Source organism: Bolinopsis microptera, chromosome 1 (genome assembly GCF_026151205.1).
Source record: "Bolinopsis microptera isolate Bmic1 chromosome 1, MBARI_Bmic_1.0, whole genome shotgun sequence".
NCBI lineage: Eukaryota > Metazoa > Ctenophora > Tentaculata > Lobata > Bolinopsidae > Bolinopsis > Bolinopsis microptera.
Window position 1 is genome coordinate 15,450,290 of NC_087072.1, and position 12,339 is coordinate 15,462,628.

The 12,339-nt window shown below is 38.3% G+C and overlaps 2 protein-coding genes across 14 annotated transcripts in view; one reads left to right on the top strand and one right to left on the bottom strand.

The window, feature by feature from the left end:
- The window catches only part of LOC134825959 (acyl-CoA-binding protein-like), an 89,707-nt gene extending 85,095 nt beyond the window's left edge, over positions 1-4,612 (top strand). The window contains exons 2-4 of the mRNA XM_063838169.1: positions 1,748-1,865; positions 2,114-2,201; positions 4,134-4,612. Of these exons, the coding sequence (XP_063694239.1) occupies positions 1,770-1,865; positions 2,114-2,201; positions 4,134-4,210 (261 nt within the window). The 5' untranslated portion in view covers positions 1,748-1,769 and the 3' untranslated portion in view covers positions 4,211-4,612. The remainder of the gene's footprint in view (positions 1-1,747; positions 1,866-2,113; positions 2,202-4,133) is intronic.
- A 502-nt stretch (positions 4,613-5,114) lies between these two features.
- The window catches only part of LOC134815034 (uncharacterized), a 30,311-nt gene continuing 23,086 nt past the window's right edge, over positions 5,115-12,339 (bottom strand). For 5 of the 13 annotated variants that reach the window (XM_063823519.1, XM_063823567.1, XM_063823527.1 and 2 more), the window contains 5 exons: positions 11,994-12,120; positions 11,512-11,670; positions 9,165-9,226; positions 7,596-7,723; positions 5,115-5,640 (listed from right to left, as the gene is read on the bottom strand). In XM_063823519.1, coding sequence (XP_063679589.1) covers positions 5,526-5,640; positions 7,596-7,723; positions 9,165-9,226; positions 11,512-11,670; positions 11,994-12,120 — 591 coding nt within the window. In that variant the 3' untranslated portion in view covers positions 5,115-5,525. Of the gene's footprint in view, positions 5,641-7,287; positions 7,365-7,595; positions 7,724-9,164; positions 9,227-9,928; positions 10,046-10,213; positions 10,349-10,687; positions 10,784-10,912; positions 11,000-11,178; positions 11,281-11,511; positions 11,671-11,993; positions 12,121-12,339 lie in introns of all 13 variants that reach the window. The other 8 variants (XM_063823485.1, XM_063823512.1, XM_063823504.1 and 5 more) reach the window with 4 other exon arrangements.

Genomic DNA, 12,339 nt, shown 5'->3' on the forward strand with positions numbered 1-12,339 from the left:
TCCCATATTGTACCATTTAGATTATAGCCCTAGCTAATGTTGCTATGTTCTAACTATAAGTTGAGCTTAACGAGCTACCCTAATGGTTATTAATTTCCGTTTCCTATGAAACATGCACCACGATTGAAAAGATAGGGTCTCAACGCAAGGATCTGTGTAATTACTATCCATATTGTACAGGGGGCCGGGGAGGCCGGGGGGAGGGCAAAATTCAGTACACATACGCGTTGGGGCTTATTTCTCAGTCGCTGTCCACTGAGTGCCATATTGAAATATTTCTATCTGGTATGATCATGACTTGCTATTATAACTTATTTGAAGAATGCATCAAATTAAATAATATCGATGTTCATTTTTCCTAATGAACTGTCATTCTCGGGTTTTTTAAATGTACACATGTCCTGAAAAAAAGGAAACTCTAGCTTCTCAGATAACCGATATATCAAGCAGAAAGAGTTTATTCATTACGATTTACGTGGAATCAGGTGATTGGGTTGAGGCTAGATCCGCACTATGGGCAGTGGCGTAACGTTGCCTGTTGGCGCCCCTGCTGAAAAAGCGCCCCCTGTTGGCGCCCTCTCCCCTCTTAAAGTAGAAACGTAAAGTTGAACAAATTAGGTTATTTCAGAGGATACGCTGGCAAAAGCTCTAAAAGGTGTGTTTTTAGAGCAAAACGCACAGCTTTGCTAGTACATTAGTTAAGTTTTTCACAATTGTCCCACATTCAAACGACGATTTGGCGCCCCCCCCCCCCCCCCTAAGATGGCGCTCCTACCCCGCACAGCGGGTTCGCGTCGGCGGGGGAACCGGACACGAGGGCGGATAACACAAGGGCGGTAGACACAATACTACAATAGCGCAGAACACGAGGGTGAATCACCCAGATTTAAACGAGCCTTAAATATCTCAGCGAACTCAGCAGCAGGTTTTGGGGTTTGGTAACGTGCTAAGACCAATCAAACACTACCTAGATGTTCATGTGACAAACTTGGCCTTCAAAATATCGCAGTCGCTGACGCTACGGTTACCTGGGTTTAGATCAGGGGTAGTACGTACCAAAACTGGTATTTACTTTGGGTAGACGAATTTCACTGAGGTGTGTTCACTCAATTTCAAACCATCAATCCTCTCAGTTAAAACGACCATCATTTAGGACGGTTTTTGTTCCGCCTTCGTGTTCATACTAAAATGAATCATGTGATTCGGCCTCGTGTCCACCTTTTTAATAAAGTAACGCCCTTGTGTCCTACGCCGGCCTCGTGTCCTCCGCTCTTGCGTCTACCGCCCTTGTTTCTTATACCCCGGCGGGGCTCTTCTTTACGCCACTGACTATGGGAATCGTGTAGAAAGCCCACTTACAGTATTATATCCTAGCACGCTGTCACATAATTACCCAATCAATTTTGCTAACGAGACAAACAAATCGCTTGATAAATTAGTTATTTTAATTCTGTTTCGGTTCAATTTTTAGGTCATATATCCCACATTCAATGATCTATTGTAATATATTAAAATGAAGTTTCTAGCATATTCGCAAACACGAGTATAAGCAATTCAATGTTGACTGGGTGTGGCCTCTAAAAATCGAATCTAAAAACTTAGGCGACGGAATCCTCGAATGAGTAGTTACTAGTTACAGTATACCATCTGCAAATTTACAGGATTCAAATATGAAGCATGGTTACGTTATAAGACCCCCCCTGTATCATACAGAATTACAGTTTTTCATTTTTCATCTCCTTTATATAGCTATAAGCAATCAGTAAACCATGTCTGACGCGTTTAAGAAAGCAGCCGAGGAAGTCAAGACCCTTCCCAGTGCAACGGACCAAGAGAAGCTTGAGTTGTACTCTTTTTATAAGCAGGTTAGTGAAACTTTAATAGTTATTTATTTTCCTTTTCCAAACAATAGAGTAAAGTACAGAAATCAATTACGTTTCAAATATTCTATAGTTGTTTGTTTAAAAGACGCAATTTTTGTACGTTTCATGTACACTAAGATTTGAAAAACATACATATAATTTGCCATCCATCTCGCTTTAAACAGTACTTCATTTCCTGGTTGCGACTCCGTAGCTATACATTTCAGGACATTTTTAACTCTATTTTTCAGGCTACAGTCGGCGACGTCAATACAGGTAGACCTGGCATGATGGACTTTGCAGGCAAAGCTAAATGGGATGCATGGAACTCAAGGAAAGGTAAGAAACAGTAATCTTTGAGTGTGTCCTGATTGCTTTCTTTAGTTTAGGGACAGAAAGAGTTGAAGGTTTCGAATTTCGCGCGTTCCATAATATGTGCCCAACCGTAAAATTGTAGATACGTCGGCGCACAACACGCGATCGATATGCGCGCATGCATGCGCGCGCGCGCCGCGCCTAAGCTAACTAAGCTAGCTTAGTACGTAACGAACTGTATAATATAAAGCAATGAAAGGCATTAGTTAATATGCCATGTAACGAATGTAATGCCTATAATATAAAGATACAACAACAAGATACAAGGGCAAGTCTCTCCCACAAGTTGGGATGGCCTGAGGTGCTTATCTCCTTTTCAGTAACCCTAAGCCACTCTGTGCCGAGGCACTATACTAGCTGTAGGGGGTTAGTCATACGAGCCAGAGAGTGTGTATCACCAGCCGAAGCTGTACCAAATCACAGCTTGGTAACCGGCCGACTTGCATCCGACCGGATTAGAACCCGGGCCTTCTGCTTGGGAGGCGATCGTGTTACCACTACACCAACCAATGACTATAAAGGGCACTGAGTTAAGATTCGATAGTCCGGGTATTGGGTGTAATTTTACACGGCATTTTCCCGGGTTGTAGGCCTGTTCAATGTTTTGTACAGTATCCTATCAAAATGAAAGCTCATATACACAGTTATATACAGTTATATGCAGATATACATATAGATATGCAGATATAGTTCCTCCAAAGATATTAAACAGCTTTTAATATAACTTCGGTAGAAAAGATAAATAAGACTTCGAATTCATTGTCTTTCCGAGAATCTGTTCGCAGTTTTAGCTTAAGATCTGACGGATTCTACCGAACAAAATTTATGGCATTTGCACATCATTCTCAGCTTTGCAGTCATACTCCAGCGAGTAACTAATGATACGAGCCCAATAGAAGGATTTAATGTTATAAACAATCATCGCTATTTTAGAATACTAGATCCCAGACTATACTGAAATTTAGAGCTCCTAGCTAGAGGTGTTCTTATTTTTATCACACCCACTGTAATTAACGAAATTTTACGAAACTTTCAGTGAATCTAAGTTTGGCCCATATCTGTAATCCATAAAATTGTTTTACAATTCCGAAACGGATAACAAGAGTTATTAAAGGGTTGCGAACTTATCGATAACATCTTAAAATTATGTAAAAGTGGAGCGAGGCCCACTTCTTGTCCACAACATTTTGTGTATCAGTTTAATGGCTTAAATTTCGGAAAAAAGCAAAGTTTGTTACATTAACTGTAAACAAGTAGTACTTGTAGTAAATAAGACCTACAAACTCCACTGGAATTTTGGAACTGTTATCAGATAATTGTAGAAAACCTATTGTCGGCTCTAGAATTGAGGTGTTCCGGGTCGGGAACACTGTTTAAGACTCTGGCGACAAACAAAATTGGAATAGTTTTTCACAATACAGACTGTTTAAATAGCTACACATCATAGTTGGCACAGTTCACGCTAATTTCAGTCAGGAGGGCAAAGTCACATTTCAACGCGAGTGCTAATTTCTCAATTATTATAACACGTGACATGAAATAGCGCTGTCATCACTCAGCACTGGCTTAGTCCGCTCACAAGGAAATATCTTCTTAGCCGATTCTATATAAATACAACTTTTGCAGCGTAGGTGTCGGTAGGCAGCATACGTTTGCAATAAGACTAACAACTTCTAATAACGGCGGTACCCGCCAGCGTCACGTTGTGTGTGCTGCCTACCATCTATTGATACTTTTTTATTGCATCCTCTGTCCAACAGAAAGTGGTACTGTTTACCCAATACCCATCTTACGAAACTTTAGCTGGCTCGGTTCTAATCTCCTTTGTCTATGGTTTGGTTTTTAAATTTTAAATGTTTCTACAATGAAGATATTTATACCCAGCACTATTTCCAGGGACCAGTAAGGAGGACGCTGAGAGCCAATATATTGCCAAAGTGGAGGAGCTGAAAGGGAAGTATGGTGTCGCCTAATTCAGTCCGGACTTTTGCAGGAATGTTAATTTATTCTTGCATAATTTGATAGGAGGGACATAATTTGTAGCGTTTCGATTGACCTTATTTATATTAATTGATATGTGAGTGAAGCGTGCTATTGCAATATATAATAATGGTTTTCACTAATATCAGTATACGGTATGATCATTGATCAATTTTTGTTGAAAGCCTTATAATTAATAACTAATTTTTAGATTATTTGATGAAATATTGTTTATCTTACCACTTACAGCTCCAGCCTTAGTACGTAGTTTTCCCAGTTAATTTGGAAGGGTACGTTTTCTTATGGATTAAAAGCCTTAAAAGAAAATTAAGATCCTTTTTGTACTGAATGTTATGTGTATGTTGTGTGTGCTTCAAATATAATTTCTTTAAAAAGAGTTCTGTTTTACTTATATTGGTCTCGTGAGTCGTGACGCGAGACAAACGTCACGTGGGGGTGCGAAGCTGTACAACTACTGATAGATATCTTTATTCGAAATTCTCAGGATTAATGTTTAACTATAATTGCTTCATTACATTGTACATCAACGACAACATGATGCATGGCCTGGCCTTATGTTATTGATCATAATTAACTTTGCTACGCAATTAATTTCAACCATAATCAGAGGTCAAAAAATAGGATGATGATTAATCACTCTACACTCGACTGTCACGTGACTTTTTTTAACACGTTCTCTAGGTCGCCCTGGATGACTATTCGAAACCCTTACCCTCTAATTTGATCTCTAACCCGTGACGTGACACGTACAATGAATAAACTTATGCGCATGCTCGTAACATTCATGTTCCGGGTGTTCTTTTTCATTTACAAAATAATAGATTTTCAAGTGTTGAGTGATTTATTTATGTAAATGACTAGAACAGAAATTTCTAATTCAAGAAAAATTTAAAATCTAAATTACAAAAACTAAAATAAAAACCGTCAAATCTGTCAACAATATTTCCTGTAACATCTCAATAACAAAGGAAGTTTCACATTAATAGTTCTTGAACTCTAAGTCTAAAAGAATTGAAAGTGAGTACCATAAAAATACAAACTCAAAATTACAAACCATAGTTTTACGATATATCGAATTTAAAATAAGACTCCGTATGAATATATGATGTTTGCTAATATTGCAAACAAAAAGAATATCATGACACAACACCAAATTAACTTTGACAAATCCAGACTCAAATTTAAAATATAAATCTTTGTATTCCTGCATAATATTCAATATTCATGATGTGTCCTGCACAACTTATTCCCTTTAAAACAGCTAAATTTCAAGGATTCCCCTAGCTATCAAGAGATGACCTCAATGTCTTCTTGCACCCCAACCATCAGCATTGGTTCCTCCTGTTCATCTACAACGGAATTCTTACGTTTTTCTTTATCCTCTTGTGGTGGGTTTTTCAACCTGGTGTGATTCCAAGTCAGGATAAGACGGGACGAGAGTAGAGACAAAGAGTAGAAGAGGCCTTGTCTACAATTATAGTGTAAAATTAAAGAACTTTCAACTTTGGAAGATGGAATGGGCGACTCATAATAGAGTGAGTGAATTAGACAATAGAATGAGTGAATTAGACAATAGAATGGGTGAATTAGACAATATAATGGGTGAATTAACAATGTCACGCTACTTATCACTAATAGTATTAGTAATAGTAATACATTTAGCACTTGCTCACTTCAAACCCCCTCCGCACTTCACAAGAGCTTATTGTAAACAAGTTTGGAGATAATTATAAGTTCTTCAAACTTTTAAAGCCAAAACAAATAAAGCTTCAACGTTGGGAAATTAATTACACTATTACAGACGAATAACTACGGATCTGCGATGTAGTATGTACGCATATGTCACATAATGTACCAGTCAGAAAGTAATGTCAGGTGATGTGGTAAATATCATTATTAACACCACAGAGGTCAAGAGTGTCCCTGGTCTAGTCACTTAAAATAGGCTTATATTTATAAGCGCCATACTAATTCATTAAAAAGTAACAAAACAGATTTCAGATCGAACAGAACTGAAATTTCAGTAGTTTTCTAGTTTTTGCATAAATTTTAGATCTGGAAGGGTTTTTTACCTGAACAGGAACTCATTCTAACGAATCTTCTAGAGCCAGTAGCTTCCTCCTCTCAGCATTCTTCCTAGACAGCGTGCTTATCTTGGATGGTACCACAATTTTCTTATCTGATCGAGCATCAGGAATTCTATCTCCACTTCTAGTCCTAGCTTCAACTTTAAGAGGAAGCGAAGTTGAGTGAACGACACCAGATTTATCTGCAGACGAGGATGCTACTTCGGCAGACCGTACCTTTTTCAACGGCGGTTTTATCTCTGAACGTTGGGAAGCTGACCATGATCCAGTATTAAGATTCCGTTGTTCTCTGCTGTCCGATGAAGTCGAAGGTGGTGTTCTCAGCTCCGCTTTACGTTTACTTTGCAGAGCTATATCCACGAGGAATTTGTGCCTACCTTTTGTCCCACTCTCGGCGACCCGCTTCATATGTTTGGCTATTCTTGTAGCTTTTCGCTTTCTTTTCGCTGACTTCAGATTTAGAAAATCTAAACTCATGATCAGATTGCTGCCTCGACGATTTTGAGCTGTAAGCTTTACTGGAGAAAAATTCCCGTCGTGAGATTCATCCGATTGGTTGGGGACCTCTTCATTGTCACTGTCATCGTCAGTCAATTGGTCACTGTCGAAAAATAGAAAGCTAAGATTTGTCGGAGTCGGTAATTCCGTCATTATTATGATTGTAATCTTTAAATTAGTGTTATTAGTCAACTTTCCCATGGCCATGTTTATTGTTTAATATGATATAACTATGATCATTTGATAAATTGCTGAGAAGGCTACACTTTACGAGCGGAGGGATTAAAACGGGCGGCCAATCTGTCACATTGTCGAATAGGTTAGATACAATATTTGATCAACTAGAGTTAGCATGTGCTGCTTCAGCTTTCAGGCAAAAATACAACAGTCCTAAGAAATTAAGGGATCACATAATAATGACAGCCAGATAGCGGACAACATATAAAAATGGGCAGCGAACACACCAAAATATCCAGGGTCACCATCTTACGTCGAAACACTAACTTTCACTTCATAAGGGTCCGCCTCTCTTGCATGGCCACTGTGCAAAACACGTGGTTATAACTTTAAACACGTGATAATAACCACAACTCTTAATTAAGCGGTTGAATACAAAGCGGTATTCTTGATCAAAAGAAAGCAAAGAAAATAGAGCACAGAATCTCACAGGCAAGTTCAAAATCCCAAAATTAAGTGATTGATGCATATATAACGATGATATTTAAATCATACCGGATCAGCAGCCCATATTGAAGGATCAATTTAAACTCACTTTGCTGGCAAGCTCCCTTTGTTTCTTCTTATAGTGAAGAATTTTTTTGTATTCTTCATAAATGATCTCTTCCCGTCGGCCCGATGGTGAGAGTCATCGATTCCATCGTCTACAGTTTCTCGAGTAACCTGTGGCAAAAATAGAGTATAATTAGATATATGTAGAGATTTAAACAAGATTAATCGGGATATCATATTATATAGCACAATCTGTAATCTGTATTGCAAATAAAATCTTAACTATGATCTACGTGGGATTAATGCTGCTTCATGTTAGCGGAAAGGATGTTTAAAATTCGTGACTAGCTCTTGTTCAGGATTTTAACATTTAAGATAGCAGGTAAACTGATTAATTCGTACAGCAGTTCGAAAGCTGTTTGAGTTTGACTAGTAGATTGCTAAATGGACGCCAACCACAAATAGAGCTTATTCTGAATCACAAAAAAAGCTGAAGCACCAATAAAGCTAAAGCACAATTGTGAATTGAAGCTGAATTGAAGCCTTTGGTGGAAGCATTTCAATTTCACACGAGAATGCACACAGTTGTAAGGAGCTCTATTCTCACGTCAGCTTCGAGGTCCTGGTCTTCTTGCAAAATATCCATAGCAGATTTAACCACGGTGATCGGAGGAGGTGCGGGTCCGACTTGTATTTTTCGGGGAGCGGATTTATTTTTAGTTTTAGAACCTAACGGCGCCGAGGCCATTGGATCCCTAAAGTCTGAAGCAGTTCTGTTTCTGCGAAAGAAGCTCGGTTTTGATGGTGATAAAGTCACTGAGAAGGATCGGGCTTTTCTTCCCGTTTTTGACGATGTTTTCTTTACTTCCTTTTGTTCCTTCTGATTGGTGGTTGTTTTCAAGTTCTCCTTAGACGTTTTGTAGAGAAGCATTCCCATACTCATGGTTTGTATTTCCTGAACAAGAGCTTTCAACATTCACCATTCGCTAAATGTCTGCCACCAGGTTAAAATGAGATCATTATCGATTGACAAAGGTCATGCTTTATATTTATAGTAAACAAAAGATTGTAGTATAGCCTTAGTATAAGTTGTAATTCTTAATGAAAAGCTCGAATAACTTATATTTGAATCCGACAACATCTGCAGGACAGACGATAACATGGTATTACTATTACATCAAATAATTACATCATGACTAAATGTCAATACATGTTATACTTATAAAAACTCTTTGCAAGTGAAAATAACGACGTATATAAGTGAGCAGCTAGAGTTCCCATTCTTTCGGACAATTGTATTTTGAAAACTGAAAAGTCAAACTCAAACACGATGCATTACAATTTGGCGCGATACCATATCTCAAAATATCTAAAAACCGCGAAAATTAACGTTCATTCGGTAAAATTTAAATGAGCATCGTTATAATTTGACTTGATAGCAAGTCATATCAGAAAGAATTATCTCAATCGGGCACTTAGTGACTGACTTTGCCCCCCCCCCCCCCCCCCCCCCAGCCCCGACATAAAAAGGAGATTAGCGCCCCCAACGTATGTGTACTGCCCCCCCCCCCCCCCCCCCCCTCACACAAAATATTTTAAAGCCCTGTCATACCTTAGTCTTCTTCTTGAATGTGGGCTTCGAATCGCCGTCAGACACTCTAGCCAGCTTTGGATCTGACAGTAGATTGTATAATATTACAAATTTGAATATAGGTGCATACTATTTAATGTCATGCGATCATGATTCTGAAATACTTTTGGCTACATACGTTACCAGCAACATAAAAAGGGCAGCTGTATCGTGGTAAGGATAGCAAAAAAATAAAAACATTATCTTAACGGATTAGAAATTCCAAGGTGCTTTGAATATTAGCGAGAAAGTAATCCAATCCCTGAAAAGTGGATTAAAATTCTAAATAGCGTTTGATTCTGATTTACGAGTTTTCAGTTTTACTTTATTGGATACTTATCATATTTTTCATAATTACTGGTTCTTACGATGTAAATAACCAAAACTTTTTAAATTTGTGTTTCCATACAAGTCAATCACTAGTAAACACATTATATCGATTAATTTCCGTGTATTAAAGTTACATCGTTCAGGTCATCAGTATGATAAATTTGACATTAAGGTTTAGTCAACTCATGTTGATGAACGTGGTTATTGTAGACCGCAAGACATCAAATATTGTTGAAATAGGAACTCATCAGATGTAGAGACACGTTATCAGTGGGCATTTAGTGTTTACCAATTACTTTAAATTTAAGAGTCATTTAATGCGTAGGAAGACTAATATCACTCAGACAACCAGATGAAGAAGCAAAACCAAACCATAATCCAAACCCTGGAAATTTCAGAAAACTCCAGTGACTTACGAAATCTAGTGATTTTCAATTTCTTTGCTAAGTACTCTTTTGGTCGAGCACGTTTGACAGCCCTCAAAGCACGAGTGGTAAAGGTAATTGTGGTAGTTGTAGACTCCACCATGGAACCTGCAATTCGAGATGGTGTGTGTATTTGTAATTTGACACATGAAATCATCCTGCATAATGGAATGAAGAACTGTGGAAGCTGACTTCCTTGTTGACTGTTCAGGTCTTCCCTGAATCTCCAAACAAAAAAAGCGGTGCAGAAGAGGATGAAACGCACACTCTACTTACATCTTGCCTCAACATCCTCGACAACCTCCACATCTTTGACGTCCTCGACATCCTCATATTTCTCTTTTTTCTTGTTAAAGCCCAATTGCATACGGATGCGACTTGCAAAACGGGTGTGTGTCGAAACATAATCAACTGAATATAAAATGTTTGCTGCAATATTTATCAGTAGAAGAAACGAATTGAAGATTTCAAGTGTTGCAACGGTAGTTAATCTATTAATGCTTTTCATACAAAGTTACAACAAAGTCTTCATGTTATGTATCCTGGGTTTGGACAGGATATTACCCGCTTAAAACTTTCTCATATCCCTCCAATTTTGTGTAAATTTAAAATGGTGACAACAGCATGTTGTTCTGGGGATCTAAACTTGAGAAGAGAACAATCCTGCAAAAGTGCTATAAAGTCTAGCTCCGATTAAAGCACACATTTTGTAGAGGATACTGACAGAGAAGAGGACACGCTCACACTTACCATCCGTAACTTCTTTATTTTTTTTTCCTTTCCTTTTTTTAGCGGCTGCCCTCATTTTAGTAGCAAACGTGATGGAGGTACTGCTAAGTCTAGCGTCTGAGATTCAAGATATTGTGGACAGTTTTTATAATTCGTTTAGATTGAGCTTTTTGATTGGCCATTATCCGATGGTAAATTATGACGGATATTCTGTAGAAATGGAGAGGAACACACGATTATACTTACCCCCCAGCCCCTTCTTAGCTTTCTTAGCTTTCTTCATTTTAGCGGCCATGCGACCAGCAAATTGTAAAGACCCAGCGCTTCCACGCTCTGAGGTGGAAGTTATTTTGTGCAATTAGATGGATCTCGTGATATCATGATGAGTTGATTCACACGTTTTAGCCTATCATCAATCTATGATAAATTGATACCGGTGTTATGTTGTTTCAATTGAGGGTTTGGTAATTATTATCGAGTGTAGGAGATAGAGAAGTCACACTGACACTCACCACGTCTACCCTTCTTCTTAGCATTCTTTCCTTTTTTAGTGGCTAACAGACGAGCAGCAAATTGAACGGAGGCCGTTCTACCTTTAAGATCAGGAGCCCGTTCTGAGGTTCAAAATATTGTGGACAAGACAAGATAGGTATGTACTAGGTATGTACTAGGTTTGTACTAGGTATGTACTACGTATGTACTACGTATGTACTACGTATGTACTACGTATGTAGTATGTACTAGGTATGTACTAGGATTTTTGTCCTGCATTTAATTGAGGAACAATCATTCCTGACCGCCGACTGTTACTTGACGTGAAACAAGAAAAGAATGTCAGGTTTTACCTTTTCTTTTACTTTTGAAGACTGTTCCGAAGAATTTTTTCTTGTATTTGGCACTTTCAGCCTCCTTTTTAGCTGGGTGAGCTCCGAGATGCCTCATAAACTCAACGTATCTCTTCTCTGCTGCTTTGTCATTGTTTTCACGTGCTTTTGCTAACCTGTCTGAGAGATTGTTCAGCGTAATAGGTATGAGAAAATTATCTCCATTCACATTTACATCCACTCTTATTGAGAAAAGGGGATGGTTATAAATTGTAATACAATGGTTGCCAATTGTCTTATTGTAATACAATGGTCACAAACTGCATAAGTCATCCGAACAAATCAAAAAGGGTAAAATAATCAGTCACATTTTCTTTGTTCAATGATCAGGCAGGTATATACAGGTATATATCAGGCGTATGTACCTGCAGGCGTGGCGAATAACTGTGATAATGTGAGGGTGTATCAAATCTAATATATCAACTGGAAGTGTGACTGCTTACCTTGGAAGTAATCAACAGCGATGCTGAACATCATATTTTCAGGAGGAGCTGGAATAACAGTTCTTACAGTGACATCTGGTTCTCCTATTCTTGCCTTCTTCGGCCAGGGTCTCTTCTTCATTCCAACCTGCCAAATATTTGTATCAGGAGGTGTCATGGCTGGAAAGTTTTGACTTATCGTGTAAGATTAACGTATTTTACTATTGAATAAGCTATGAATAACATAGAATTAGAGATAATATTATGATTAAGTTTTAACCACTAATAACACCAATCGCCAGGATTGCAGATAAAACACCTACAACTTTATTTAACAAGTAAATATAATTTTCAGGTCACCCAGCAA